Here is a 14041-nt window from a genome sequence, read left to right on the forward strand (position 1 = left end):
TTAGGGGTTTACAGGAATACGACTTATACACAAGGTCACGGAACGTGGTTAAAGCATATTTAGTTGAATTAAACATATTTAAAGATGTTTTTATTCATATGCAATGATGAGGATAGAAGTCTGATTTCAAAAATCATATGCACCGTAAAGGCAGGTGTGTAACCACTAACCCTAATCCAGTACATGGTCTTTTACTTCATGGAATGTGTTCTGTATTAGTGCTTGTACTGACCATCAATCCACATCTGGTCCACATCTGATCCACATCAGGTCCACATCTGATTCACATCAGTTCACTATCTGGTCCACCCCAGTCACCATGACAGCGAACAGAGAATCAGCTCGCAGGTAAACAACAGGTGAGTCAGACCGACCTTCGTACCCGGAACATAAAAGACTAACACAAGCTGCGCCACTCTCAGGTAGGCACCTGTTCTTCTGAAAACCGACAAAGTAACGCACCGTATTTTAAACCAACAACTTTGAAATCTGCCGTTGCCGATATAGAATGTATGTGTTTACTTTGTATCTGTATCAACATGAATGGTGTCTAATTGGAGTTGTTCCCGAAAGAATCCGCCTAGTTTCCAGTCAACTCAGACTGAAGTGCGTTGATTTATCCAGGAAGTAGACGCATACACAACGTGTGCTCGATGTAAGAAGATCAATGCGTATCTTCTATTTTCACTGTGTCCTGTGTTGTGTTGCGGTGTTTCAACAATGGTTGACATGTACAACAGCACACTGAGCAACTCACAGTACATTCTAATAAATATATACTGATAGATAAACTGCTCAGTGTGTAATGAGATGCAGGTTTCTCTGGGATCTTTACATTCATGACATTTTTATGGTGGGCCTTTTGTACAGTACCACCAAATACTCACAACACGAACAAATAAATTGGGCAAGTACTCACTACACAACATGTAAAAAATCCTGACAACACGACTAAATACTCACCACATGACCAACTACTCACCACATGACTCAAATTACCAAAAAACACAAATATTCACGGTAATTCAAGGTAATAATCGAATTATTGTGAGTATTTGCTGCGCATGGCCTTTATCTATTTGCATGTGCTTTGTCTATTTGTGTGTGTTTTGTGAAGTGGCATTGTGTTGAGCTGTCATGGCCGCCACACATTTCCTCACTGCAGACACTTACACTGGAGCTGCTTTCTGTCAACATTAAAAGCTTTGAGACCGTCACAGAGGAAAATGAAGCTGAAGAAGATCACAGCAAATTACTGTTGTTACTATTTACTTGTGTGTTCTTCTCCTGCCTGGACGTCAAAATGTCGGCTGTGATATCGATCGATTATCTTTAGCTCTGAATGATTCATATCTACACCTCTCCTCAGTCTACACACAGCACAAAAACACGCAATCCTAATAAAACACACATTTCACCTAAAATAAATGTATCTTTACAAAGATGTGGTTGCCCTCCTGACATTTTTTAGTTGGCAAAGGTCAAAACACTGTTAAAAAAATTTATTTAAGCAGTTTGTAAATTTATTTGACTAATGAGACTTAATGACATTGTTCCTGAGTCAAAAATATGTATTACATCCCAAATTAAATTACTTTTTTCAAATACCTTTTTAGAATCTATCTATGCAGTAAAACGAATAAAAAAACAATCTAATGATAACACAATTCTTTTTATTTATAATCAACATCTTTGATAATCAGTGGTCCTTTACACTACTGTTCATTCAGATATTCATTCAAACATAATAAAATGTCTACACTCACATGTTCCTTTTCTGTAGTTTGTGGTCAGTAGGTGCTTGTGCCATGTGTCTGCAGTGTTTCAGTCTAACCCCAACACTGCTCCGGCTCCGCTCTGCCGCTGCTGCTGATCATGTGTGAATCTATGCAGACTCTTTTACTAAGAGGCTTGTTGAATTTTTACGTGCAGACACAGCGATGGATCAGAGGAACATCGAGAAGGAGTTGGAGGCCCAGTTCAACGATGTGGTTTCCAGACTTCAGTCCAAGCAGCTGTTCCAGTCTGACTGGGATATCGCTTCTTTTGCAGTCTTCTTCATCTTCATCGGTGAGTGGTAGTGAATGAAATGGTTTAGAATAGAAAACACAGAAAACATGTTGTGTTTTATTCACTTACAAACCTCCTTCAGCTCTAAGAACATGGGGATGAATCAGCACAACACTTGAGTTGGCTTTCTCATCGTTCACTGTCACATTTAAGCCTTGTGTCGAAAGTCCATACATTCATCAGATGCATCAAAATGATATGCTTCTTCTCACTCATGAAACCAAAGACAATCAAATGTTCAAGGGACTGTGTGAAATGTGTTTCTGCATGTTCTTTCTTTCTATGAGACTTTGTAATATAGCCACTGCAGCCCGCCAAGTGCTCATTAAATCTCCTGCTGCACGATTCAAGTCCATCTTCACATACCAGTGAATCACATAAAGCGCAGTTGTGTAATATGTTTACAAAGTTGTGAAGTGTCTGAGGCAAATTTCTCCATGCATGTATGTGAGTGTGAATTGGAAACTGTTGTGTAAATACCCCCATTTCATATACGTCACATCTGTCAGGTCCAGTTTATTTCCACAGCACATTTAAAGCAGGAAGTGTTGAGCATAGTCTACACAAAAAGTTCCCAGTTCACAAACCAACAGGTGATGCCACCATAGGTTGCCACTTGGTGTTGACCAGCCGAGCTGTACAAGCCAAATAAAAAAGAAGATAAAATAATAAAAGCAATAAGAAAATAACAATACTAAAGCAAATGAGCAGCTGTCCTTTTTAAACCAAAATACCTGCATATGTAGCTAAACTCAATGAAAACAGTACAGGCTCTTTCATATTTATAGTTATAGTTGATCGGTTCCCAGTCAATTCACTTGTTTGAATCCATGCCGATCAGACAGTGGTAGTAGAGCAACAGTCACCAGAGGGCGCTAAGCTGTTCTCAGTCAGAGCCACCAATATAGGACTAGTCCACCTGTTGTTCACCTGTTTTTAAATACAAACACAAGACCTGAATCTACACATGTGGCAGTTAGTATAATCCTTCCACTGTATCTTATTTGATTCAGTTTACATTGGTATCTGTGGCTTCGTATCTGAGTGTTGCATCTGTTGTGATATTTGGCGTCTGTAAGGATTTTCTTTAGTTTTCTATTATCATGCTTTGAGTCACTGGTTTGGTCAATTATTGATTTATTATTGATGTATAATTCATATATATTTGTAATATAACCATATAGATAGGTCATTTTATTATATTTCACGTAGCCTTGTAAAAATTTGCTTGGTACAACAAAGGAAAATTCCCTATGCAGCCAACTCCAGCTCATTTGCATCTGACCTCTCCCTGCTGTGTGTTGTCAGGCATGATTCTGCTGCTGGTCCTCCTGGTTCTCATCCGCTGCTGCTGCTGCTGCTGCTGTGACGATCAGAAGGTAAACACACACACACACATGCCCCTGTCAGATGTAAAGGAAAACACACCTCCTCAAGAACAGGAGAACTGAACTTTTTTGACAGTGATGTCATCTTTTATTTTAAGTTATGTCAAGCTATGTACAAACCAAAGCCCGAGCAACTTGCTTGAAGAACATACAATTTGCCTCTTCACTACGTTTATAGTGACTGTATATAGCCTCTTTCTTTGTGTTGAAATGTCTGAACTCTGAGTACACTTTATTGTGCCTCAAATAATCACCACAATGGATAATAATGAAGTGAGGAGCGCTACAGTACAATATGTTGTATTAATGCGGTTAGCAAACTGGAGTTGTCGGTGAGGACACAAAGTGAAAAAGAAACACTCATTGTGTAGACTATGCTTTTCCTCAGTCCACAGCCAGTTTGTTTATAAGTGGAGATCTGTGGCCACTCTCCATGGCTGCTATGCACTAACCTCAGGTCTCTTGCTCAAGGGACGACAAAGGCTCCCCACAGGATAGTCTCTAAAGGTAAAGCTCAGGGTCACATGACTTCCCAAGTTTATCAGTGCATCGTACAGGATACTGTCAGGGTGGCTGTTCACCAGCTGAAGATTTACATCTACTACAGAGTGAGGTGACACAAACCTGTTGAGAGACATCAGTCATAATGATATGAAGCAGTTCTGAAGAAGAAGGACCTTTGTCTCCTCCTGAACATTGTGCAGCTCTGAACTGCCGCTGCTGGAGGTGATATGGGAGGCAGCAGTTCTGAATTCCATGGTGCACCTTGGGAATTTTGGGGAATCGTTGGAATATTTAGGGGCCTGTCCTCAGAGACAGTACAATAACTTACCACACAGCTCAGAAGACAATCGAACAATCAATGCAGACCTTAGACAAATCAGTGTGTCTCAGTGAATTGGACTGAGAGTGACCCCAGATCAACTGTTTGTATTGTGTGTGATAACAGTCTCAAGTGAAAGAAAATGATTTGCCTATGTTTCCACCACAGCCCAGAGGACGGAAGGTTGGCATAGAGAACATGGCTCTGGATCCCTGACAGCTGAGCTGCACTCATCAAGTATTGTGAAGACGACTGATGAAGATGTAGAGTCCGTAGTTTGAATCCTGTGCCAAAGCTCAATCAGTTTTTAAGTTTGAGTTTAATAAAGTGTGAATAATAACGTCTTAACCATGCCATGAAAATGTATCACGCCTGATCTTGTTGACTGTCACTGCTGTGTGGAGCTGATTGCTAGGATACAGCAGAGGGGCTGGAAACTTTCTGCTGTCTCTGTGTCTCTGTAGATTTGAAGACTACTTCCTCTGACTTTGTCTGTTGGAAGGATGGTCATGTTTTAATTTGATGGTCTTATTTAGCAATAAAAATGTAAAGGAGGAAAAAAGTCACCTTTGCTCAATGTTCATTTTGTGTTGTGTTCACTCTCTTAATGCCATGTTCATTTACAGAGCACAGACACAAAAACATTAACAGAGGACAAAATACATAAAATGGCTGTGGCTCAAAAGGTAGAGCTGGTCTTTCTCTAAACAGGAGGCAGTTCAACCCCTCTCTCCCCTATTCCACGTGCCGAAGTGTCCTTGTGCAAGATTCCTGACCCCTAATTGCCCCTGACGGCTGTGCCAACCTTTTATCATTTACCATAAAAGTACACAGATACAGAAGCAGAGGGATGTTATGTTGTTGTGAGAAGAGGTTTTGTGCGCTGTAGAAACTGCGGCGTTCTCTCAGGGTGATTTTGCTGAAAGTAGAACCATCGTCTCAATCTCAAGTCATGTGAGCGTCTCTGTATTTGGCTGCATCGACCTTCATCGGTTTATCATTAAATGTGCAACACAGTACAGTGGGCAGGACGTGAAGGGGACTGAAGCCAACCATATAGTTCAAACTAGCCCCACTGGGATCAGCTACGTACCCATCGATGCATCAATGTTTATAATAATTATTAATTTTTGATAACCGAGGCAATTCTGCTGCATAGTAGTACTATGTACAAATAACTTTTGATACTTCAGTAAGTTACTACATGTAGATTCGATACTACTGGTAGGATGGTAAAATGGTTTTGTATTTATATAGCGCTTTTCTAGTCTTTATGACCACTCAAAACTCTTTACAGTACAGTTTTACATTCACCCATACATTCATACAGTGCATATATTAGGAGCACTTTGTTATTCTATGAGGGGCAATTCTGGGTTCAGCATTTTGCCTAAGGACAGTTCTGCATGCAGATCGGTCAGACTGGGGATCGAACCGCCGACCTTCAGGTTGGAGGACGACCGCTCTACCCCTCAGCCACAGTCGCTCAGGATGTCGGAACTATTTAGTAAAAAGAAAAAAGTTAATATAACCTGACTGCCTTATTCAAACAGACTCATGAACTGCTGACACACGAGTGGAGTCCCTGTAGCTTCCTTAGCTAATATACAAGTTGTCTGGCTGGGGATGTAAAATAATTGATATTTGTACTGTTCAGACAGTATTCGAGGTAGATTTATTTTCAGGCACTTTTCCCTTTTACTGAACTGCATCTCTTATCACTACATTTTTTATATAATTCGTGCTGCTACCTGTGTTTCTGATCGGGGAAAAGACAGGATTAGTTGGGTGTCATCAGCATAGCTATGGTAGGAAAAGCCGTGCGAGTGAATGACAGAGCCGAGGGAGTTGGTGTACAAAGAGAAGAGGAGAGGACCTAGGACAGAACCCCAGTAGTGAGGGGACAAGGTTCAGACACAGACCCTCTCCAAGTTACCCTATAAGTGCGTTCATTGAGGTAGGAAGAGAGCAGGGAGAGAGCAGAGCCTGAGACACCGAGGTCCTGAAGGGAGGAAATAAGGATCTGGTGGTTCACTGTGTCGAATGCAGCAGAGAGGTCTAGAAGGATGAGGACAGAGGAGAGAGAGGCTGCTCTAGCAGTGTGAAGCTGCTGAGAGACAGCAAGGAGGGCAGTCTCAGTTGAGTGACCTGCCTTGAAACCAGACTGGTGAGGGTCAAGAAGATTATGGTGGTTAAGATAGGAGGAAAGTTGATTAAAGATAGCACGCTCAAGAATTTTGGAAACAAAGGGAAGGAGAGAGACAGGTCTGTAGTTATTTACTTCAGACGGGTCCAGGGTGGGTTTCTTCAGGAGAGGATTTACTCTTGCCTCCTTCAGAGAATTAGGAAAACAGCCAGTTGACAGGGAAGTGTTGATTAGATGGGTAAGAAAAGGAAGAAGGTCAGGGGCAATAGACTGGAGAAAGCACTTCGTCCTGCAGCGCACATCCTCTTGTGGCTCACTTAATCCTGCAGCGCCCATCGTCCTGCAGCGCATATCATCCTGCAGTGCATATCATCCTGCAGCGCACTTCATCGTGTAGCGCACTTCATCCTGTGGCACATGAAGTTAAGAGCCATGCAGTGGGGGGAGGGGAAGGTGTTGCCCGATGCATGAAATGGCGGCGTGACGCAGTTTTTTTTCCATTAAGTGTCTGGCTTCTTCGCTGTTACACGGAGTGGAACGTCTTTGGTAGGTACCAATCTTACAAAGTTGCTATTCCTTGCATTAGTTTACATCAGTTGAGGCGCCTTGCTCGGCCGAAGTTCTTCCATGTTAAATTTACAATACCATGATGAACTATGAGATGTATGAAATATCGGCGTTAAGGAGAAAATAAAAACGGCTGTATATGTGTGTGAATTAGGGCTAAACGAAATGGTGTTCCATGAACCTCGCATTCACGCTCTGCCGTGTCAATATATTTTACTATTTAGATGGAAACCTGCTGTTAATTTCGTTGAAGAAAACTATGAAGAAAAATATTCGTTAACAAGCTTTTTTCCATGACTGAGACGGAAGACGTAACGAGTGTTTGAAATAAAAAATGACGAAATCTATTTTATCTTTCGTTGATGAGACAAGACGAAAATGTTGGTGGTTGACTAAGTCACAATAATTTTTTTAAACATCATCGTATCAGGCCGTCATGAAGTACAAGGAGCGGGCGGGCCGGCGGGCCGGCGGGCGGGCCGGCGTGCGTCCGCGCGCGTGTGTGTGCGCGCGCTCCCATGTAGCGCATCGGTCTCGATCAGAGAGACACAGAGAGCAGAGCTTGTTCACGTGAGGCAGCCGGTCACTCACTGACTGACTGCTTCTTAACAATCGAAAACACAGAGTTTCTCTTGTCTCAGCTGCTCTGAGATCAGCGCGCAGCTTCTTCATCAGAGCAGAAGCTGCAGTTGGTTTCTACCGAGCTGCAGTTTCTGTGTTCGCCTCCAGTCTGACCTGCTCTCACTTTTTGTTTTCACATTTCGCCAACTAAAATATATTATATTATGTTAATGCTTATTCATTGCAAGTCTTAGCTTCATCAAGATATTAAACAATCTTTGTGCAGCCCCAGTGTGAATACAAATAATTAAAAAATGTATTCTTCCTTGATAGGTAATCGGTGAAGAGACGGTTGACTGTTCTTTTGAACATTGTCCCACAGGCTCTTTAGTAAATGGTGAGTATTCAAATGCTTTTATTTATTGACTCGACCTTTTTAAACTTGATTTGGAAGACATTCAAAATACCTTGGTATGAAAATGTTGCTGTAAATTTTCTGATTTATTAGGTCAAGTTAATATGAGATAATGTTTGTGTGTTTAAATGTTTTTTCTCTCTCTCCCTCTCTCCACTGAATGTGGCAGTGTAAGGGGCTTTCAGTTGCTGTTGCTAGTAGGTGTGCACTACTTAACCATTATAAAGTCAAACATCCACATTTTGGGCGCACCATTCACTATCCTTGTACATATTTAAATTGTCCATGCACATTTAAGACATGGAATGCTTTATTTATACATCAAAGTAGAGTGCATTCCACACAAGTTAGTCAGACTCATAAAGAATTATCTACTTTCAGCTGTCACGTTTGTAAATGCAAACATTTATCTAATGAAAGGGAGTACTTTGTTCATATCAACACACATTTAAGGAGAAATGTAAATGTCTCTTGCATGTTTGTTGGCTGTAGTTTTCAAACCAGTATTTATGGAACCTTTAAGTCTCATAAGAGTCGCCGACACACACCTCACAGCCTAACTGATTTTATACCTGGTATTGTGATAACAACGACATTAGCATCACCATCATTACATGATTTTATTTGTGGATTGCCAGGATGAGGAGTGTGTGGAAGAGGAATTTTGGGTTACATCCCTAGATTTGAAAGGCCAACACAACTCACCCCCAAGTATTGTTGAGCAGCAGCTGGCCACAGCCTTGTTTAAATTGGAGTATTTAGTAGATGTGCCAGGTACAGCTATCGATGAATTTTTAAGAACTTAACTACATCCTAAGCTCTGCATCAGTCCCACTATCCAGAGATTTTGTAAGTGAGATCTTTGAGCGTCATAACCTCCAAGTTGATGACTCTGTTGTTACTGAAATCACCACAGTGGTTTGCTCATCTAACCCAGTTCATAGAGCAATTGAAAAAGGTGGCCCTCTTAGCACTTCATATTAACGTAAACAATATTACAAGGAAAAATTCAGGGTTGTGGAGCCAATTACCTACAAACTTGATCATTAAAAAAAACACACCTTTCAGTATGTCCCACTATTAAAATCCTTGCAGCAAATATTAAATTGCAAAGTCATTCTTGATAAGATTATTGAAAATCATAGAGGACAGCAGGACATTGAACTTGACCCTTTCTTTGAATTCAGGTCCCCTGAAGATGGTTTGCATTTTAAGGAAAATAGCTTTTTGAATACTGAGGAATTACGAATATCTGTGCGTCTATATGTGGACGATTTTGAAACCTGCAATCCCTTAGGCACATCTCGGAAGAAACATAAGCTTTGTGTTGTTTATTGGGTTTTAGGTAACCTGCCACTAGGCTCTCACTCATCTTTATCATCTATTTTTCTTGCAGTACTTTGCAAAAGTGTTGATGTAAAAATATATGGTTATGACAAAGTGTTAGAACCTTTTCTGCGAGATCTTCAAACTCTGGGGAACCTTGGTGTGTATGTCCCTTTGTTAGGCAAGTCTCTTAGAGGTACAGTGCAGAGTGTTGTTGCTGATAACTTGGGGGCGCACGGTATTGCAGGCTTCACTGAATGTTTTTCAGGTGATTTCTTTTGTCGGTTTTGCACTGCAAAAAGTTCTGATATTAGGTCTAACTGTGTTGCATCTGGTGCTTTTAGCCTAAGAACTAAAGAGGTTTATGCTGATAATTTGAAAGTTGCTCTTGAGAATAATGCCCATTGCTCTGGAGTTAAAAGAGAGTGTGTTTTAACCAAAAATCGGTCTCATTTTCACGTTGTCTCTGATTTTCCTCCTGATGTTGCTCATGATGTATTTGAGGGTATTGTCCCGGTGGAGCTGGCTTACTGCTTGTCAATCAATGATATCAAGGAAGTTATTTACATTAGATGGGCTGAATAAAGCTATATTGGCTTTCCCCTATAAATGGTCAGACAAAAGAAATAAACCACATGTTGTGCCACAGAATCTCTTAGGGCTGAAAACTATTGGAGGCAATGCCCATGAAAATTGGAATCTACTGAGGTTTCTCCCATTTGTGATTGGACATCTAGTGCCAGAAAATGAGCCAGCATGGCTAGTGTTGATGGATTTAAAAGATATTGTCGAGTTAGTTGTTGCTCCTGTACATACAGATGAATCCATATCATAGCTTGAAAGCAAAATAGTTGAGCACAGACAGAGGTACAAAGAGCTCTTCCCTGGTGTCAGACTTCTGCCCAAGCACCACTATCTCGAGCACTATCCTCAGATGATAAGGTGTTTTGGCCCTCTAGTCGCACTCTGGACAATGCGATTCGAAGCCAAACATAGTTTCTTTAAGCGGATTGTAAAGCATACAAGTTGCTTTAAGAATGTTCCTCTGACTTTGGCTTCAAAACATCAGTTTATGATTGCTTTCCACCTAAACTCACCATCCTATGGTAAATCTAGCCTTGATGTATCAAGTGTGTCCACATTACCAGTTGAGGTACTGAAAGAGGAAGTGGCTCAGGCTGTTAGGTCAAGATGGACCCGGGGAGAGGCAGTGGTCTAGTGGCAGAAACTTGGACTATAGGCAGAGAAGGTCTCTGGTTCGTCTCTGGTTCGACTCCACGGAGAGACAACAAAAGACAAACCTGGATTGATCTGTCCAAAAATCCAAGAGTCTCCCTACCCTGTCTAGTGCCCCTGAGCAAGGCACCTTACTCCCCCAACATCTGCTCACCGAGCGTAGTACATGGTCGCTCACTGCTCTGTGTGTCCTGCACCAGATGGGTAAAAAGCAGAGATTAAATTTCCCTACCTGCATGAGTGTGCCTTTGCATGTCTGTGCATGTGTTTGGGATGAATAAATGGTTCTTAATCTTAATACCCCAACACAGTTGAGGTGCATCTTGCCAATAATGCATCAAGTAGTGACATAGCTTACAGCAAGGGCATGATAGTTGCCCATGGATCAGCAAGTGGGTTGCCAGAGTTTGCTGAAATCATCCAGATGTGTATTATAAATGAGGAGTTGTTCCTCATTGTGAAAGTGCTGTGTGGGTGGTACAGTGCACACTACAGAGCCTTTGAACTAAACTTGTTACCGTCAAGAGAAATAAAACTTGTGGCACTCAGTGATCTCACTGACACCTATCCATTGGCCGACTATATAGTTGGATCGAGCCGCATGGTTACCTTAAAAAGGCACATCCTCCTAAAAGGTGAGTTGACCTCCAAAAACTGGTGCATAATATACATGATGAATTACAATTTGTATGGCCTCTGCCTTCACAGTTTGGCACTCTGCTTGCAATGCCTCTTTTTGCTCCACATTCTGTTTGTATTTGATATACCATATTTTCTGAGTTTTTTGCTTATTCTAATCATGATTCACTATACTTTATGTCACACATACATGTGGGTTACATTCTAAGCTTGTAGTTTTTAGCCACAATTCCACCTTGAAGGCTGAACTTGAAAACATTACTGGTTGATTTTATCACAGGGTCTCTGGCGGGTCTTAACAATTATTAAAAGGTAATAAATAATTTTATAAACAATTTAGGCCCATTTTACAACTTAATGAGTTATATATAAAAAGAAAAGTCCTTACATAAGGGAAAGTGCATCTTAAAATAAAACAAAATGCAACAATCTTTTAAAAATTTAATCTTTTTATCTTCTTCACAGATCAAGAAATATAAGGATGAATTGCCCGGCCATTCTCAAGTAATCCTGGGAGACAACAGCAGCCAAAGGTTAACTTTTCAAAATGGACTTCCTGAAACCGTTGATCTTTTTAGCGAGGTACAAAGACAATGTGGACGTGACTGTAACTTCAGACTACAATTTTCTGGATGTACTTTTCGGAAATGAGTTTCTGAATCTAACTTCAATGGATGAAGTACAGGATAGAGGGACCATCAAAGTAATCCCCTTGACAGAAGCCTCAACTCCCCAGTTTGCTAATAGCCTCTCCACCTCTGCAATTGCTCATGTTCCTGAAGAATCCTCATTCCTGTCTAGTGGGTGTGTTGACACTGACATACTCTCGTCATCAGTGCCTTCCGGTTCAAGGTCGGTTTGGCCCAGCATCTTCCGTGTTCCTCATTTTAGCTATGATGCAAGGCTGAAACTTGAGCAGGGTCATGCAGCATTCAGTGAAAAGGGTACCTTGCTTACTCCAGATCATAAACTCAGGTCGAACATTCTCGAAGGACTGGTGCAAGAAATAGTCCGGTACAAACTTTACGTCACTGATAAGCAGTTTACCACTGTTGGAGAAGCACTCATCTCAAAACATCCCTGCCTGACTGAGAGAGGCTCCCTCACTGGACAAGCTCCAGGCAAGATGGCCAGCGCTGTTTGAAGTAAATGAGGTATGTGATTATCGAAATTTGCTTGCAATTTTGATTTAAATCTGTTGATAGTGCAGTGGACGCTTAGCAAAATGTTATGTCATGTGTTTATTTATTATTTAGTATTTGGGCAAAGTTAAAAATTAAAGTATTTTTTTCTGTGATACTTTATGTCTTCAGATAAATGCAGAATTCAAGCGTATTACCACCATGCCCCTGCAATCCAGATTTATCTCACAACTGGACGTGCTATCTGACAAACTTGTGAAGCTATTTGAAAAGAGAGGAGGACAGATAGGCAAGCGTCTACAGGGCATTTTGCAACACATAACTCAGAGTAAAGTAAGAATGAATTTGTGGAAAGAAAATACTGAGTTGACCGTGTACATATTTGATTGAGGACCAATGTCTTTCTCTCCTTGTCCCCCCTTGATTTAGGATGATGACGTTGACATAGGACGGGAATGCGTTCTCAAGGGGCTGTGTGTGTACCTCAACGAGGACCCAGTAAATTTAGTGAGAGAGTTTGTGGTGAGTATACTTATTATTTTACCTTGATATTTTGTTGAGAACTAAAATATGTAGTTATTGAAACAATATGGAATAGCTAGCCAGTTGATCCGATATCAATATGGTAGTGATCTTGAATTAAAAAATGTATAATATTTCCACTGTATATTCATTGTGTTTTGTTTGATTGTGAACCCTGAAGGCAGAGGACGGAGCCATCTTCGAGGAAGCCATTGAGGAGACTACGGTGGGAATATACGTTGTCAAACATGATACCACCAGTCAACCAAAGGACATTGGGATTATCCTTGAAGGCCAGCAGATATTGCGTGATCTGAACAACGTTGTTATTTGGCCTAATGTATGCAATGAACCTGAAAAAGGGGATTTTTTTTTTCCTCTGTTAGGATTTGGCAAAATATTATTAATACCTTTAACACTGTGAAATATAACAGTGAGGAAGTAGGACTTTTTTACTTTTATATTTCAGAGCCCTTTGGCACAGTCAAACACTGTCTATTTCTATACGGAGAATAATTGTTTTCTTTGTAATTTGAATTATTTTCAGATTCTCACAGTATTGGATGTTTAGTGGGCCCTCCAAAGTGCAAGTCAGAATTATTTGCATTTACCCAATGTGGAACATCTAAGGATGTGGTTTTTGTGTTTTGTCTTTAATTGGAAGCTGTTTTAAGGAATGATTGTGTCAATCGTAGCAATTGAGGTGTTTATGCTCTCTTGAGAATATGGTTTACATGTTCGTGTGAAGAAAAAACAGGCCGTGTTCTATCAAGTGGGTGATGTTCTTGTATGTTTACACATACATACAAGCCTTACACACGTCTGTAGTGTAAGTGTAAAACTTTGAGGAAAATGCAGTTAGATTGTGAAAAGGAATTTGTTTTTCGTTATTCCTTATTTGTTTTGAAAATGTTATGATACTTGCTCTAGATAAGAGATTAGGATGGCCGATTGAAGGATGTACCAAAAGCATTTATTAACAAAGAAAAAATAATTTTGCACAGAAATAATCTTATATGTAATGGATATGCAAATTATGCATATGCTTTATAACTTAATAATGAAAGTTACTTGAGCAGACTAGGTAGATTTAACATAACACTGCATGTTGATTAAATAAATAATTTCTGTTGCTTTAAGGTTCTAATTGAATATACTGAGCATGTAAAATGCTTTAAAAAAACATTAAAAAGTCATGTTGGTTTA

At 40.4% G+C, this 14041-nt stretch overlaps 1 protein-coding gene and 1 long non-coding RNA gene across 4 annotated transcripts; both read left to right on the top strand.

Moving 5' to 3' along the window:
• The first annotated feature begins 292 nt into the window (after positions 1-292).
• On the top strand, positions 293-4864 carry smim22 (small integral membrane protein 22). 2 transcript variants are annotated; one of them, XM_062408623.1, is made up of 4 exons: positions 293-422; positions 1933-2070; positions 3379-3449; positions 4450-4864. In XM_062408623.1, the coding sequence occupies exons 2-4, from the start codon at positions 1941-1943 to the stop codon at positions 4495-4497; spliced, it is 249 nt and encodes an 82-aa protein (XP_062264607.1). In that variant the 5' UTR covers positions 293-422; positions 1933-1940; the 3' UTR covers positions 4498-4864. The 2 variants fall into 2 exon arrangements, with proteins under 2 accessions (XP_062264607.1, XP_062264608.1); XM_062408624.1 differs by lacking the exon at positions 293-422 and adding an exon at positions 448-510.
• A 2789-nt stretch (positions 4865-7653) lies between these two features.
• Positions 7654-13968, top strand: LOC133971324 (uncharacterized). Of its 2 annotated transcripts, XR_009924371.1 has the most exons (5): positions 7654-11167; positions 11637-12325; positions 12485-12646; positions 12743-12835; positions 13017-13968. It is a non-coding gene; the product is annotated as an uncharacterized LOC133971324 (long non-coding RNA). The 2 variants fall into 2 exon arrangements; XR_009924370.1 differs by having other exon boundaries at positions 7669-12325.
• The last annotated feature ends 73 nt before the right edge of the window (positions 13969-14041 follow it).

The sequence above is a fragment of the Platichthys flesus genome, chromosome 16, assembly GCF_949316205.1.
Source record: "Platichthys flesus chromosome 16, fPlaFle2.1, whole genome shotgun sequence".
Lineage (NCBI taxonomy): Eukaryota > Metazoa > Chordata > Actinopteri > Pleuronectiformes > Pleuronectidae > Platichthys > Platichthys flesus.